A 15927-nucleotide genomic window follows, 5' to 3' on the forward strand; every position below is an offset into this window, starting at 1 on the left:
AATAAGAATATATAGAAAATAATCAAAAAATTGCACATTTTACATTGCTGTGAAGACAAGACAACATTGTCAAAACAAGCGCCAGCTGGCAGGCCACTTGGGAGCTCTTGAAATGTTTCTGTGCTAACATTTTAGGGATGTTGAGTGTTCAAAAGCCAAGTGTATACCAAAGTCAAGGCAGTATGTAATTTGGTGGGTTGAGGGAAAGGGGAAAGTTAACACTTTCTTGATTGCTAGTTCTCTTTTGGCGGAGCCTTGGTGGCATGGAATCCACTCTTTCAAAGCAGTTTTAGATCTACTGGATCCTTTGTACTTCTGACTGACCAAAAGAATTTTACCTGCTAATTGTGTCTCACCCTTTTCTAGTCTTCCCTATGGTTATTGTGAAATGTGAGATGAATAGAGAATATATAATCTTAAAAATGGAAATGAGATCATCTCTTCCATTAATAGTTTTTTTGTTTTGTTTTATTTTACTCATTTGGGCTTAGAGCAAGGCCAGTTGGAATCAAGAAGAGTTACTTTCTTATTTTTAGAAAATCAGACTTACATTTGGAATGTTCACTGGTTTTTTTTTTAAGAAAATTATAGTGTGGAAGATTACTGTACTCATTTGCTGTGGCCTCTATAACAAAATCACCACGGAGTGAGTGCTTAAGCAACAGGAGTTAATTTTCTCATGGTTCTAGAGGCTAGAAGTCCAAGATTAAGGTGTCAGCAGGTTTGGTTTCATCTGAGGCCTCTCTCCTTGGTGTGCAGATGGCCACCCCTGCCTTCTCCCATGTCTTCACCTGGTATTCTCTCTGTGTGTACCTTTGTCTGAATTTCAGCTTCTTTAGAAGAACACCATTCATATTGGGTCAAGTCCCACCCTGATTACCTCATTTTATCATAATTACCTCTTTAAAGACCCTATCTCCAAATACAGTCACCTTCTGAGTACTAGGGGTTAGAACTTCAACATACAGATTTGGGGGGACACAATACAATCCAGTCCATAGCAGTTCTGTGTCGGGGAGGTCATTTTCAAGGGAGAAAGATAAGGTAGGAGATTATTCAAGAATTCGAAGTGAAAATGAAGAGAACCTAAACCTAAAGCATTGACAGTGGAAATGCAAATGAGTTGGAGACTGAGACATTACAGAGGAAGAATTTGTTATAAGACTTTGTGACTAAAGATGGAGGAGACTAGCATGACTCTCCGATTTCTCTAACCCAGGAGGAGAAACAAGGGAACAGATGTGAGTGGTGGGATGTCCCTTTTGAGTACTCAACACTCGACAGCCAGACAACCTGGGTGGTGTCAGCTGTCCTGCTTTCTTCTTCCTCATCCTACAGTGGCTCCTCATAGCATGGACCACATCACAGTAAACTGAACATGCTATTTCTCACCTCTGAACCTCCATTCGAATGTGCCTTAAGACACTTGTAGCCCTCTTATTTTTTGTTAATTCCAAATTCCTGTTCTTGGTAACTTAAGTTCCTTTAGGGCAGGGACTATTGTTTTATTCATTTTTGCTGGCACATATAGTACTTTACGCTCAGCAAATTCTAGTTGAGGGAATGATTGCCAGGATTATTATGATTAATGGTCTGTGCACATTTTAATCACCTGTTTCATTTTCTTGATACTTAACACCTGTTTGGTTTTCTTGCAGAATGAGAAGACTTTGGGACATTCCATGAGTCATTCAAGTAACATTTCTAAGGTAGAGTGCCAGAAGTATGTTATTTGGGGTTTTGGTTTGGTTTCTCCTAGCTTAAATGTGATTATACTCCTTTCTTTTCGAGATGCAGAGTTATTTATACAGTTCTCAGTCTGCTCTAGGACCATACAACAAGGTGTGTGGCAGTTATGTTTTCCTAGTGAGGCGATTCTGAATGTGTTACGGTTAGCGACTAATAGGAGAAAAACCTATTTCTCCCAGTAGAAATCATTTACTCTCAGGTAAAAAAAAAATCTCAGAGAGTCACCAGAGAATCTGCCCCCTCCATTAGGAGCACATTTGATCTTAACAAATAACCAACTCTGGTGACTTAAATAATTATGGATTTATGTGGTTCTAATTGTGTCTGGAGATAGGTGGTCCAAGGCTGATGTAGTTGCTCAAAAATGTCAGTGATTCAGGAATTTTCTGTCCTCTCCGTGCCACCTTCTTGGCACATTGTCGTCATCCTTATGCTTTCTATTACCTCATGGCCTCAAGATGGGAGCTGGACCTCCAGGTACCACGGCTGTGGCCTTGGCAGGAATGAGAAAAATGATGAAGGATGGAGGGGTCTGTCAGCTGAGAGTGACCCTTTTCAGCAGGAAGTGCTTTCCCAGAAGCCCTAGCCAGCTGCCTGACATGTGCTTACATTTCACTGCCCAGAACTGGATCCAGAGCCACCTCAAGTTGGAAAGTGGCTAGGAAAATGAGGGCTGACAGGGTGAATTGGCCATCCTACAGCACGTGGCACACCTGTGGTGTAGTCTCTCGACTAGCCTGTCAGGAGCATGTCAGCTGCTGTGGGGTGACCCAGGAGCCAGCGGACAGTGTCTCGCACTCAGCAACCTTGTTTGCATGCCCTGCTCATCTTGGCCCATCCTGGGCTCTGGCCAACCTGTTGTCCATGCAGTATGTCCTTGTAGGCTCCTTGAAGAGATGGGCCTTCTCCCCATGTCTGTGTCAGCTGACCAGACACTGGCACAGATCCTCACAGGAAGATCTGAACAATGTGACAGATCCTCTTCTGCTGTCTCCAGCCTCCCAAGTGGTCAGAAATAAACACATTATATGCCATTTTAATTTACAAACTATATACCTATTCTCACTTGTATCACCCCCTTTTTAAAAGTAAAAGTAGAATCTAGCAAATCCTTTGAGACAATTAGTCTGTTCTTAGGCATATTTCTGACCTCACCATATATCATTCATTCACTTCATGATGCATAAAAAGTAGGGGCGCCTGGGTGGCTTGGTTGGTTAAGCGTCCGACTTCGGCTCAGGTCATGATCTAACGGTCCGTGAGTTCGAGCCCCGCTTTGGGGTCTGTGCTGATGGCTCAGAGCCTGGAGCCTGTTTCAGATTCTGTGTCTCCCTCTCTCTCTGCCCCTCCCCTGTTCATGCTCTGTCTCTCTCTGTCTCAAAAATAAATAAAACGTTAAAAAAAAATTAAAAAAAAAAAAAAAGTCCATATGCTCTATGTGATATCGAAGGCCGTTTAGAGTACTTCTCGGTGCATTCCTGACCTGACCTTCCCCGCAGAATAGTCATTCAAAAGCCACAGGCTTCATCCACCTCACATGAATACCTTTCAGTGAATTCTTGTTCCAACCTCCATTTCTTTTCTTCTGCTGTTTGTTCAGCTAGGAATGCGGGAGTTAATAGAACTGTACAGTGGTAGATCATTACTGTCTGAGTGAGATGGCAAGTTTTGCCTTACCACTTTTTTTTTTTTAACGTTTATTTATTTTTGAAAGAATGCAAGCAGGGGAGGGGCAGAGAGAAAGGGAGACACCGAATCTGAAGCAGGCTCCAGGCTCCAAGCTGTCAGCACAGAGCCCGATGCGGCACTTGAACTCATGAACCACGAGATCATAACCTGAGCCGAAGTCGGATGCTTAACCGATGAAGCCACCCGGGCGCCCCATTACCCTACCACTTTTGAAGGTGCTGCCCAATGTTTAAGCACTGAGAAAAGTAAGAAGATGCAAATCCAGATGGCCTGTCTGGTTAAGTTGAATGTAACATTATTATTATTATTATTTTTATTATTATTATTTTATTTGAGGGAGAGTAGGGGAGGGGCAGAGAGAGAGAGAGAGAGAGAGAGAGAGAGAGAGTAATCTTAAGCAGGCTTCACGCTCAGTGCATAGCCTGACATGGGACTTGATCCCACAACCCAGGGATCGTGTCCAGAATTAAAAAAAAAACAGAGTTAAAGTGTGGAGCAGAGTTTTGTTTTCTGTTTGTTTTTTTTTTTCAATATGTGAAATTTATTGTCAAATTGGTTTCCTGGAGCAGAGTTTTCTGCCACAGAGGAGGGCCAAGAAGTTGTGGGTCTCTTCCGTTTTCAAAGCAGAGGTTCCTCCTGCACGCGGGAAATCCTGGTTCCTCCAGGAAAATCTCTGGAGAGGTGTGTGCACACATTGCTTCCCGGTGAGCCATCAGCCTGAAATTTTGTTGCAAGATGTACCCTCTGTAATAAGAACAGTTGTGTGATGTAGAGTTGTTAGGCATGAACCAGATACATGGTGCTGGGGGAGGGAGGGCCGGACTGCTCTGAAAGATAACTTTGTTTTTGAGACTGCATTTCTTTCTTGCAGTATTTATAAAATGAGCCTGTTGTTTGATGCCCCTTTAGGCCATGGCGCATAAAACTCCATCTTCAGTGTAGCAGACATACTCAAGCAGATACTTAGTACCCTTGAGATAGAAGATACAAACAAGGGTTAGAACACAGACATGTTTTATGCTGCCTGGAATCTCCCTTGTGTCTCTCAGGAGACTTTTTCTGTTGACTCAGCCTCCAGCTGGGTTCAGCGCTGGTTTGTCAGCGCTGGTCATCAGTCACCTGCAGAGCGCATTATGCTCATGCAGTTTACCGATTACAGGTAACTGAAGTTACTTGAAGTTAGAAGTTGAGAGCAGGTAAAAATAAACCTTCTGTCTGTCTCTTTGTATCCCAGCTAGATAGATTTTGTTACAGAGTGATTTGTTACAGGGGGTGTTTCAGTGTTTGTTGGAGGCACCCCATGTTTTCTTGAAGCCTCAGAAACCTAACTCCCCTTACAGGAAACAGGAAGGTTAGATGGGATGTGTGAGAGGCAGCTAGGTGGCTCATCTGTTTTTAAAATGGGCATCCAAGTGTGATCCTCTTAGAGAGTTAATTAAGGAAGAATATTGAGACATTTAAGCAGTTTCGATCACAGAGTCTTTACCCAGTACTTGGTTTTGTATCAATGGTAATGACATTAAGTGGGTATCATTTATTGATTCTAAGTGCAAGTTTTCATGAAATCTGTTATCTCATCCTAGTGGTCCATCCTGACCCCCTAAGTGGTCCCCTAGTCACCTTTCCCTGTTTTCAACAGAGCACCTGTCACTCACTGCCTGAGTTTTTATTGATGTTTTTTGTTTGTTTGTTTGTTTGTTTTTTTACTGTTGCCCCTTTGCCCCACAAGTAAGTAAGTTCCATGAGGCTAGGGTTATATCTTGTTTGCCCGTAAAACTTCAGAGCCCTGGAGTTGCTTAGTACATGTTTGCTGAGCAAATGTTTGCATAGCGTTGTGCTAGACATTATGTCTAGCTCATCGTTCTCTCCATCGTCACAGCTGTGTCCTGGGCCCAAGCCTCCTGGATTACTGCAGTAACTTTCTAAGAATCTGCCTGAATTCTTGCAGCCTCCCAAATCAGCTACCACCCAGCAACTAGGTAAATAGAATCCTAATGCTTCTCTTGTTAAGCCTTCAGTGGCTTCTTACTGCATTTAGAATAAGATTCAAACCCTCTACTTTGATGTGCCAGATCTAAGGTGATCTGGTCCTGGCCACTTGCAAACTCATTCATTTAAAGCACTTATCATAGTTTATAATGATACTGCAGCAATGTGTAGCAAATCATTATTTTTTTTTTTAAAGAAGTAGTAGAATTGCCCCCTAGTAAAAGACCTGTTCTGTTGATGGAGTGCCTAGAGAAGCTGAGGTAGGGTGAGACCCTGAAGGCATGCTTATGGAAAGAGGGGCACTTGAATGCAGCTCTCCATGCAGCCTCACCCTGACCTTTGTCCTGCTGAGGGGTCCTAGGGTGTGGGTCAGCAGGGTTCCCCAGGCATGACCATCTACACCCCACCCTCACCCTGTGCACTACCTGTGCTGTTTGTGTAATCATTTTCTTTAAACGGGCTTACTGTATTTAATTACGTTTTGTATCACTGTATGGTATCTGAAATCACATTTTTGATTTGCTAGTTTTCTGATGTGAAATTAAAACAGCTATGAAAAATATGTTCTTCAGTATGTCAACTAAACTCTTATTCTGTCACCCACCACTTCTCCTGATTCTGCCCTTTGTGAATTAGCACTGTGACAGACAAGGGGATTTGGGAGGCCATGTGGTGAGGGAGAAGGGAGGGTGGAGGGGGGTGTCTGCTGCAAGAATGTGATGTGCAGCACCTGGCTGTCAGATGGCCCTCACTCCCAGGGTAATTTGGAGCTCGGGCTGGTGAAGGGAATGCGGCGAGGTACAGAATACAGCCTCAGAGTGGTGATTGCTTGTGGCACATCAGGGTGAAGTGATACGCTTCCCTGTTCAGGGGAATTGTACCACAGTTGCCCCCTGCCTAAAGGCTGTCTCCTCACTCGGCATAGGGTATCCTCGGCATGAGGTGTCCTTATCTGTAACATAGACAAGGGGGCCCAGTGCAGCATATGTGAGGATTATATGAGTTCAGATTTTGTCCCACACTTAACTCTATGCCTGATGTTGTGCTCTGAATGCTGAACCAAACAGAAAAGAGAGGAGTAAGCAGACCTCCATAAAGTACCTGGCAGATGAAGAGAATTATTATGAAGGTAAAAGACAAGGGGCTGAGGTAGGGAATGAAAAGAACCAAAGTTTAGAAGGGCTGCTTGGGAGAGGTGTAGCTCAGGAGGAGGCACATAAGGCAGAACATAAACAGTGAAAAGGAGCCAGCCAGGATAGGATTAAACTGTTGAAAACTGGTTGTCCCCTCCTTGGGAAATCCGGGACATTAGGCATATGTACTGGGAGTGATGACTGTTATAGTTGCCTAATTGCAGGGTGCCTGTAAACTGTGGGGCCATGTTGGCTGGGGGCCAACACTGAGGACCACTGTACGTTGCCCTAAAAGCTTTTATTTTTTTTTTTAATTTTTTATTTTATTTTATTTTTTTTTTTAATTTTTTTTTTCAACGTTTTTTATTTATTTTTGGGACAGAGAGAGACAGAGCATGAACGGGGGAGGGGCAGAGAGAGAGGGAGACACAGAATCAGAAACAGGCTCCAGGCTCCGAGCCATCAGCCCAGAGCCTGACGCGGGGCTCGAACTCACGGACCGCGAGATCATGACCTGGCTGAAGTCGGACGCTTAACCGACTGCGCCACCCAGGCGCCCCCTTAAAAGCTTTTAGAAGAAGGTTGGAATTCCCTGTGGGATGCTTGAACTCAGTCCCACTAGAATTTTTTTTTTTTTTAATGTTTATTTTAGAGAGAGAGAGAAAGAGAGTACAAGCATGCGCAGGGGAGCGTCAGAGAGAGAGGGAGAGAAAGAATCCTAGGCCGCCTTCTTACTGTTGGTACGGAGCCTGATGTGAGGCTGCATCCCACCAACTGTGAGATCATGACCTGAGCTGAAATCAAGAGGCAGATGCCTACCCAACTGAGCTACACCCAGGCGCCACTGGAGTTTTTTTTTTAGATACCAGGAATTTGCTTAGGTCAGGCTCATCCTAAGGGCTGGACTTTCCAGAGCCTCTGCTCAGGCCTCTCTTGACACCCAGATATGGCATTAATTTACAATGAGGGAAGCATTCTCATTTGACCCTGGGAATAGCACTTGGTCCAGGTGACACAATTTCTTTTTTTTTTTTATTTATTTATTATTATTTTTTTTTAATTTATTTTTGGGACAGAGAGAGACAGAGCATGAACGGGGGAGGGGCAGAGAGAGAGGGAGACACAGAATCAGAAACAGGCTCCAGGCTCCGAGCCATCAGCCCAGAGCCTGACGTGGGGCTCGAACTCACGGACCGCGAGATCGTGACCTGGCTGAAGTCGGACGCTTAACCGACTGCGCCACCCAGGCGCCCCTGGGTGACACAATTTCTTAAGCAAGTTCATGATTGGTAGCACTTACAGGAAGATGGCAGTGGTAAGCTAGATCTGTATCATGAAGCCTGGAGCATGGGTATTGTCCTCTCTGCAGCCAGGCAGCTAGTCTTACTAGGCTGACATTGCTGAAGGCTGGTACCTAGTAGAATATTTTAGAGCTCTGCATAATTTTATTCAGATACCATGAGCATTATGTGCCTCTGGTTGATCAAATGTTCCTGGGTAGAAGTCAGACTGGACATGTGTAACAAGCCCTTAAAATTATTGCTGTTCTGTTTTTTTGGCAAGCAAATCTCAGTGAATTTAAGCATTGACTCTCCTAGATCTCTCAAGTATTTTCTAGTTTTGACTGCCATCAGATAGGAATGAGTTATAGGAGGATGTCGTGTGTAGATGTAAATACAGCCCTAGGAGGGAGGCCACACACTGTGCTATGGTTGTCAAGACCAGTGTCTGCTTCTCTGTGTTTCTGAGTGCAAAGTTGATTGGAGACAGACTTAGGTTGCTCAGACTTACAGGTTAAGTACAAGGCAAAATATGCCTTTCCTAATTTATTCTGAAGAAAACATTTATCCCAAAGACAAGATACTTACTTTCCTGTGGCAGGAGCAGGGGAATGACTTGGAGGAGTTGAGTGGCATCATCAACACAGTGTAGCCTCACTTGGGATCCTGATGGAGCGTCATGGGCTGTGTTTTGCTATTGGCTCCCCTTTTGCAGAGACCATATTTGCATTTATTGTTTTCTTCTGACTGGTTACAGTTTAGTTTTGGGCTACAGCTTGGTCTCCAGAGGTCTCTTTTCAAAATTTGGTTCCGAGTCTTCTTGTGGGGGGAAAAGGCAGGGTTAAAACCAGTGTCGAATAACACCAGCAGGTTATTTATTTGCCTTTTCACTCTTGCTCTCTCATGAATGCACAGTGGAGCTTCCAGCGCGAGAGATGGCATCTTCTCTCAGACACTAGTGGAATATGTGTTGGTGGCCTTGTGGTTTAAGGTCATCAAGTATAGTAAAGATTGATTGATGTCACCCACATAAACACAAGCTCTTTGGGGACCTCAGTAATTTTTTAGAGCATAAAGGGGTCCTAAGACCAACAAGTTTGAGAACCTGTTTAAACCTACGAATAGGCAGTCACTCCAGAGTGTACTTGTTTTATTCATTCAGCTGTACGCGAACACCTACTGTGTGCCAGGCACTACACTAGGCTAAACAGCAGCAGCTTCTGAGTTAGCATATTATTACAGAAACGTCTTTTTATGAACCTTGATAACTGCTATGACAGAATTGGACCAGGGTAACAAGTACAGTAAAAACCACTTTTTGAGGAGCAACCTGTGGAGGGGCCAGTCACGCAGCGTGAGGTGTTGGAGCGGCCCCAGGAGGGGCAAGGGGGGAGGGTGGAGTGCTGGGTGACCCAGTACCATGATTTTGGATCTTTATATGGTTATACTTGCACGTTCTGGGAATGTGAAACCATCTTTGCTCAGAAATCATTGCCATCAGCGTAGTTTATTGAAAGCAAGCTATATTTGTAAGGTTCCCAACAGTAGCTGGAAGCCTACTTTAGAAGATGAGCCATGAGAAGGTTCCTTCAGCTGTTGCTTTGCCTCTACAGTACTGTGATATATGCCCCTCATTGTGCTGGGGACGTAGTAGTATTCACGTAGTTCTAACTGTCTCTAAAAGGCCACTGAAGAAGAGAATTCAGTGTTAGTGTTACTTGCTAGGCAGTGCTGAGAGTCGTTTATAATGGAACTCATTTTAGAATTCAGTAGTTTTTAGTGCATACTCTCCTCCATGAGTCCTATATTGTATATATTCTATATTTACTTTCTTAGTGGTCAGTTTTAATTAATTGCCGTTGTGAAAGCTTGTTCTTGGCACAGCCCTTCATCAAGAGTCAACATGTATTTATCAGAGCAGCCACAGAACTGGCCTCTCCTTCAATGGTAGCTCATTTTTGCAGTTGAATACAACTGGGTATTTATTTATAGAAATCAGAGTCTGTTATAAGGAAGCATTTGTTTTCACAGAACAACTTTTGTGCTGAGCAGAAAGTTTACTGAAATGCAGTCGCAGCCTGTACTGCAGAGTACAAACACCAAGTGAGACTCTGTTTGGCTTTATTATGTGAAGTCAGGCCTGCTGAGGTGGCAGTAAGGGACAGATTATTATCTCGTGGTTTGAGAGGGAGTGAGGATGGGCAGTAGCCTTTAGTAACGTACCGAGCAATAAGTGAACGTAAGCTGGTCTGATAAGCACGATTTCTAAAATGCCCCATCCTAATGTCCAGAACCTGTGAATGATCAGACGTCATTCCCACGATGTTATATTGTATGAGTGGAATCATGTGAGCTCTTAAAAGCAGAGTACTTTCTCTGGCTGGTGGCAGAAGAGGACACGAGAGATTAGAAGTAAGAATGGACTTGAACATGGGAGGGATCGATGGGGCGTGCAGGTGGCCCCCGACTTGGGACAGCCTGCAGGGAACTGGATCTTGCCAACAATGAATGAATGTGAAGTGTATTCTTCCCCAGAGCCTCCAGAAAGGTGGGAGGCCCTGAGCAGAGGATCCCGTCACACTGTGTGCCAGATTATAAATTCGTGTGGTTTTAAGCCACTAAGTTTGTGGCAATTTGTTACACAACAATAGAAACCTAACACAGCTGGCAAATGCTGTCCTTGTAAAGGAAAGCCCCTCTCTCTTGGGTGCTGTCAGAGCCCTCACCTCTGAAATCTCTGTGCTGATGGTATAAATTGCTCTCTTGATTAGCCATCTTCTTCTCTAACTTGTTTTGATATTTTGTATTTTCTTTGTGGAAATACAGTAATGACTTCAAATTATTTTGAGCATGATCCTTGGTAAGAAATAGTTTTTACGTTGAAACTCAGTTCACTCACAAACACAACTGAAAGAAAAATTTCCTCCAAAAGACTTCATCCTTGTGATGTCAGATGCATTCTGACATCTTCTATTTTATTTCTTGTTTTAAAAATGTAGATTATGACTCACTAGACCAGTTTCTTTACTGGTTTTCTCAGAGTTGGAAATCGATACAGTTGGTTGTGCTTCTTCTGTAGTTTTATTTTACTTCTTAAACTTTTAATCACATGTTATTTTTTAAAAATCAATTTGTAGGTAGTAAATGCCTACTGATGGTAAAAGTGGTGTCATGGTTGGGAAGGGTCTCCATTGAAGTACTTGTTTCTCCTGCCCAGGGTCCCTGGTCTCCTTCCACATGTCAGAGCAAACCACTGTTAGGAGCCTTGAAGTGTGCACCCTTCCCTGATAAATAGTCTGCACAGGCCCACACAGAGCATGGCCCTCCCCTCTGCCCATTCCCTCCTTGTGGCCAGTATGGACTCCGCTCCAAGCCCAGGGGCACTGAGGTTATGGCAGGCGACTGTTCCCACAAACAATGCTGAGCATACCTCTCTGTATATATGTGTGAGGATGGATTCCTGAAAGGAGAATTGCTGGGCCCAAGTGAACATGCATTTGCAATTTAGAATCTAATTGCCACATTGCTATCTTGTGAAGTTTAGCCGTTTGCTTTGCCACCGGCGGTGTATAAGCATGGCTGTTTTCCCGCACTTTTGCCAACACAGGTATTCTGTGATTTAAAAAACAGACTTTTGTTGTTGATAGTACATTTTGTTATAGTTTTAATTTGTATTTCTCACTGTAAGAGAGGGTAAGGTAAGCATCTTTTTATGTTTTAAGAGCCATCTGTACTTTCCCAATTTTTTCTGTTAAGTTTGAGGTCAGTTGTAAATAGGGGCCTTACTTGTCTCTTACCCTCCTTATCCAGTCTTTCTTCAAATTGCTCCTGGCTTAAAATCAAATGAACCTAGAGGCTCCTGGGTGGCTCGGTCAGTTAAGCGGCTGACTCTTGATCTTGGCTCAGGTCATGGTTTCATGATGGGGTGGAGTCCTGAGTTGGGCTGTGTGCTGACAGCAGATTCTCTCTACCCCTCTCCCCCGCTCGGGATTCTCTCCCTGTCTCCCTCTCTGTCTCCGTCTCTCTCTCCCTCTCTCTGCCCCTCTCCCTTTGCCCTTCTTCCACTCTCTCAAAATATAAATAAATAAACTTAAAAAAAAAAAAAAAAAAAAAGCAAATGAACCCAACCAGACCATTTCTTGTGGCCCTGTACCTGTTGATGTAAATCAGAGAGTGAATTTACTTTTGTTAGGAGCCTGAGACCTCAGATGTTTAAAAGAAGCTTTGCTGATAAAAGAAGGCCCAGTGGAAGTTTGCAGCAGAGAAGAAAGAGGAGGTGGCAGAGAAGGGGGTTGGGAAGCAACCTAGTAGAAGGAGCGAGGGAAGGAAGTGAAGCAGGAGAGCCAGGAAAGGTACGGCTGGTGTCTTGCAGAGGGAAAGTCCCTCTGATGGTAAGGAATTGGTAAGTTCCTGCCACGGACTGAGAAGTGTACTCGCTGAGTCTGCCCTTTGAATGGCAGTAAGTTCTAGCAAAAAGAAACAGGGAGGATGAAGTGCCAGCTTCTACCGAGGCTACATGGGAAGTTTTCTTTTGGTTGTTTCTGACAGCCTTGATGAAATCATTTAAAACAGTGAATTATATGATAGGGAAGGGCAACCACTGAGTGACTTGAGTAGTGCAAAACAAATTGTCTAAAATTGTCATTCCTAAGAAATAAAATCAACTGGGAATGGAATCTCTATGTAATCCAGAGGTTTATTTTGTGTAGTTGATTATGACATCTTAAGAAGAGGGGTTTTTATGAAATTTTTTTTTGTGGTGAGATTGCTTTACATTCTTTTTTTCTTTTCTTTCTCCAAAATCTGTTTATTGGGATAGTTTCCCATTCATGTTGATTCAGGGTGCTTTCAGTGCTGCTTCCGTCTGAAGGAGTGTCCTTCTGTGAGCCTTGCCGATCCTCTGTGGGCTGGCACAGGACAGTGGAGCAACCCACACACAACACCACTTTGCACGTGTCTGAACACATGGTGATTTTGTAGCACCCTGGGCACCTCACGTCCAGGAAGTAGGAGCTGGGGCTCTGCACCAGGCACTTCTTGTGCTTCCTCTTGTCTTCTGAGGGCGGATGCAGGAGGCCCTTCGCCGAGGGGCCTGTTCTCCAGGGCAGGTCATCACTGCAGGAAGCTGTTTTACACTCCTTTCCATGACCACAAAGTCTCTTGTTTGAGGACGGACAGAGAGCTCCAGGAGCACGCGGCTTTAATCTTGTTGACACGTAATTTTCTCATTATGAACATTTACACATACTTTCATCAACAGCAGTCCTGTGTGGTCTGATCTTGTGGAGGAGAAAGGGTGTTCTCCTTTTCCCTTAAGGTGAGTGCTGTTGCCCCATAACCTCCCCCATGCCACCAGCCTGCTGCCTCGGGAAGAGTGAAAGAGCTGTCCAGGGGACTGCCAGCCCCTTGACTTACCTTGACTCCCCTGGTTGGACCCTGGCGCTGTATTTGAACTGTATTTGTAGGCTTCCTTTTGTCCTTGCTGTTGACGATCCGTCCAGCCTTTGAAATCCTCGTTGGTAGGTTGATAGATGTTTTATTCAGCTGGATACCAGCTACGAGTTAAGCTCTGTAAAGTTGTTGATGCTATGCTTTGGTGATCGTTTTACACGAGGACTGGTCCTGAGCTTCAACAGGTGCTCCTCTTCAGCTGATAACAGCCGGAACCTCTTATGGAAGCTCTCATGGCCCCACGAATCTTGCTAGTTTTCTCATTCAGCTGGCATAAGGCATTTGTTGGTTTGTATTCATATAAAACAGCAGTAAGTAGATAGTTAAAATTTCCTTGAAAATCATGATCTAATAAGAGAAAAATTTTCTCTGTACTTGGGAGGCTTGTTGAGGCTTGGACATTTATCAGCTTGCTGTAAAGTGTCTCATGATATTTTTTGTGGCATTGGAGAGAATGAAATGAGGACAGGGGCCCAGACAGAGGATGCTGAGCTTGTTCCTGTTTCCCAGATAAGCAGACAAGGGTCTTGGGACCATTGTCAACATCTCATAGGTGTGACGCTCTGCTCTAAGTACAGACGTGACTGTGTGCATTCCCAGGAGTCCACCTGAGACACGAAATTCGTGGGGAAGTGATCCCAGGTCCTGTTGTGTGTGCGGACTGTCCGGCTGCCTACTTGGTGCAGGCCTTGTTCTCCTCTGAGGCTCTTCGCCCCTGCCTCCAAGCACTCCCCCGTTGCGGGTGTGTAATGATGCAGTCACCACCCAGACTTCCCTTTTGGACATGCATCACTTGAATTCAGAGCAGGAATGAGAGGCCATTTTCCCTTGATTTCAGCTTCTTGTCTGAGACCCATCTCTTCCCAGGACGCTGAATATTTTCCACATTTAGTTAGAACATGTGGATACTTCAGTGACTCAGAAGAGGTGCTAGTTGAGTAACACTGCATGATTTTAGCATATACATGCTGTATGATATCATGTAACTGCCTGGACCAGGTTTCAGGCTGAGCTGGATTTGAAGTGACATTTAATTCTCTTGCTCAGGAGCAGGAATAGTGGTCCATTGAAGCCCTCAATCAGAGTGCCAGTCCTGGCTCTCTTCGGGTGGGTGCATTTGCTGGAGAAGGCAGATGGGGAGAGCTTCTGGACAGTGGTGCTGCCTGTCTTGGTGGCTGGCCCGTGGCAGGGGTTCTGTAACTTGAGTGCACACCCGTGGAGATCGCACTTAGCAAGAGTGGAGGCTAAGCCTCTGCCGGGGAATTGTGGGCCAGAGTGGGGCTCTTCAAAACAAGGAGCAGTACTGAAGGCTACTTGGGGGGCCTGGGGAAGGTAGGGAGGTGATGTGGGCTTGCTCTTAGTAATGGACTCCTAGTACTGTTTTCATGTGGCTGTTTGGGTTGTGTTGTGTGGGGCACATGCTCACTCAGGCTGACTGTCTGAGGAGGGAAGAACGCATTTATATGAATATGTATGGTGCTCTGAGGGCTATAGGAACGCAGGAATTGGCAGCCTAGAGAAGGCAAGGACCACACAGAGGTTGTAGGAGGCTGGGGGGCCCTTTAGCAGTGGCTCTGCTTCCTCAGCTCAGGTACACCCTTATAGTCTTGTTCCTCTCCTTCCACTTCTCTTCTTATTATGGTGCTTTCTCACCTTCCTAGAGCTCTTGTCTCATTTTGGGTTATTCACAGCCCCTCAGTACTCCTGGTCTATGCCATGACTTTGTGCTATACGTTCTTTCGAATTTAAGTTTTCTTATTTTTCTTAATTCCCAATCCCATGACTAGGACTCTTGAGAGCCTTCTGTGCTCAGCCCCCTTCTGGGCCCTGGGTTGAACTGTGGATTGGTGGCTCTGTGGTTAGCTAGTCTCTTTTTTTGTGTAAAGAGCTCTGATAGGGTAGCAAGGTTTCATGGACCCAGTGTGAGGTGAGTAGTAGAGAGCACTCACAGCCTGCTATACCCTTGATTAGGCTCATCCCCAGAACCAGGTTAAATAAAGAGGGCCAGGTGCGAAAGGTGAGCACTGGCATTGTCGGCACCTCACATTTCTTTTGTATTTGCATATACCATCTAGTACTTGGTTCCTCCCTCCCTCCCTCCCTCCTTCCCTTCCTTCTCTCTTCCCCCCCTCCTCCCACCTCATGCCCAGCCTGGGGCTTGAACTCACAACCCTGAGATCAAGAGTCACATGCTCTACCTGCTGAGCCAGCCAGGAGCCCCTTTGTCTAGTACTTGGTTTCTTGATTTATGTATGAACTAATTAAATTTAGATGCTCAGGAAATAAAGGACCACTGAATCTGTAGGAGATCGGTATTACTGCTCTGAAGTCTTAAATATTTCTTGGCTACACTTTGACCCACATAAAGAGAAAGAGTGCTGTTTGATTTGTTTGGTCTCAACTCATAGGGACCTAATGGATGTTATTCACTGAACAGTAGGAAGGGCAGATGTTCTTAGATTCTCCATCCATTGCCGTTCAGAAGGGGATGGTGTTCACTGTCCCCTTTACTCTTTCCTCTGAAACTGACTGGAGGTGTGTCGTTGCAGGCTGGGGGTTCTTCGTTGGCGTCGGCTCCAGTGTCCGCCTTCTCTCGCACTTCTGTCACGCCATCCAATCAGGACATCTGCAGGTAA

General features: G+C 44.8%; 1 protein-coding gene across 14 annotated transcripts in view; it reads left to right on the plus strand.

Moving 5' to 3' along the window:
- Positions 1 to 15927, plus strand: part of MARCHF8 (membrane associated ring-CH-type finger 8) — a 123870-nt gene that overhangs the window by 98725 nt on the left and 9218 nt on the right. For 13 of the 14 annotated variants that reach the window (XM_058697042.1, XM_058697045.1, XM_058697038.1 and 10 more), the window contains 2 exons: positions 1659 to 1709; positions 15841 to 15923. In XM_058697042.1, coding sequence (XP_058553025.1) covers positions 1659 to 1709; positions 15841 to 15923 — 134 coding nt within the window. The remainder of the gene's footprint in view (positions 1 to 1658; positions 1710 to 15840; positions 15924 to 15927) is intronic. The other variant, XM_058697041.1, reaches the window with a different exon arrangement.

This window comes from Neofelis nebulosa, chromosome 13 (genome assembly GCF_028018385.1).
Source record: "Neofelis nebulosa isolate mNeoNeb1 chromosome 13, mNeoNeb1.pri, whole genome shotgun sequence".
Classification (NCBI taxonomy): Eukaryota; Metazoa; Chordata; class Mammalia; order Carnivora; family Felidae; genus Neofelis; species Neofelis nebulosa.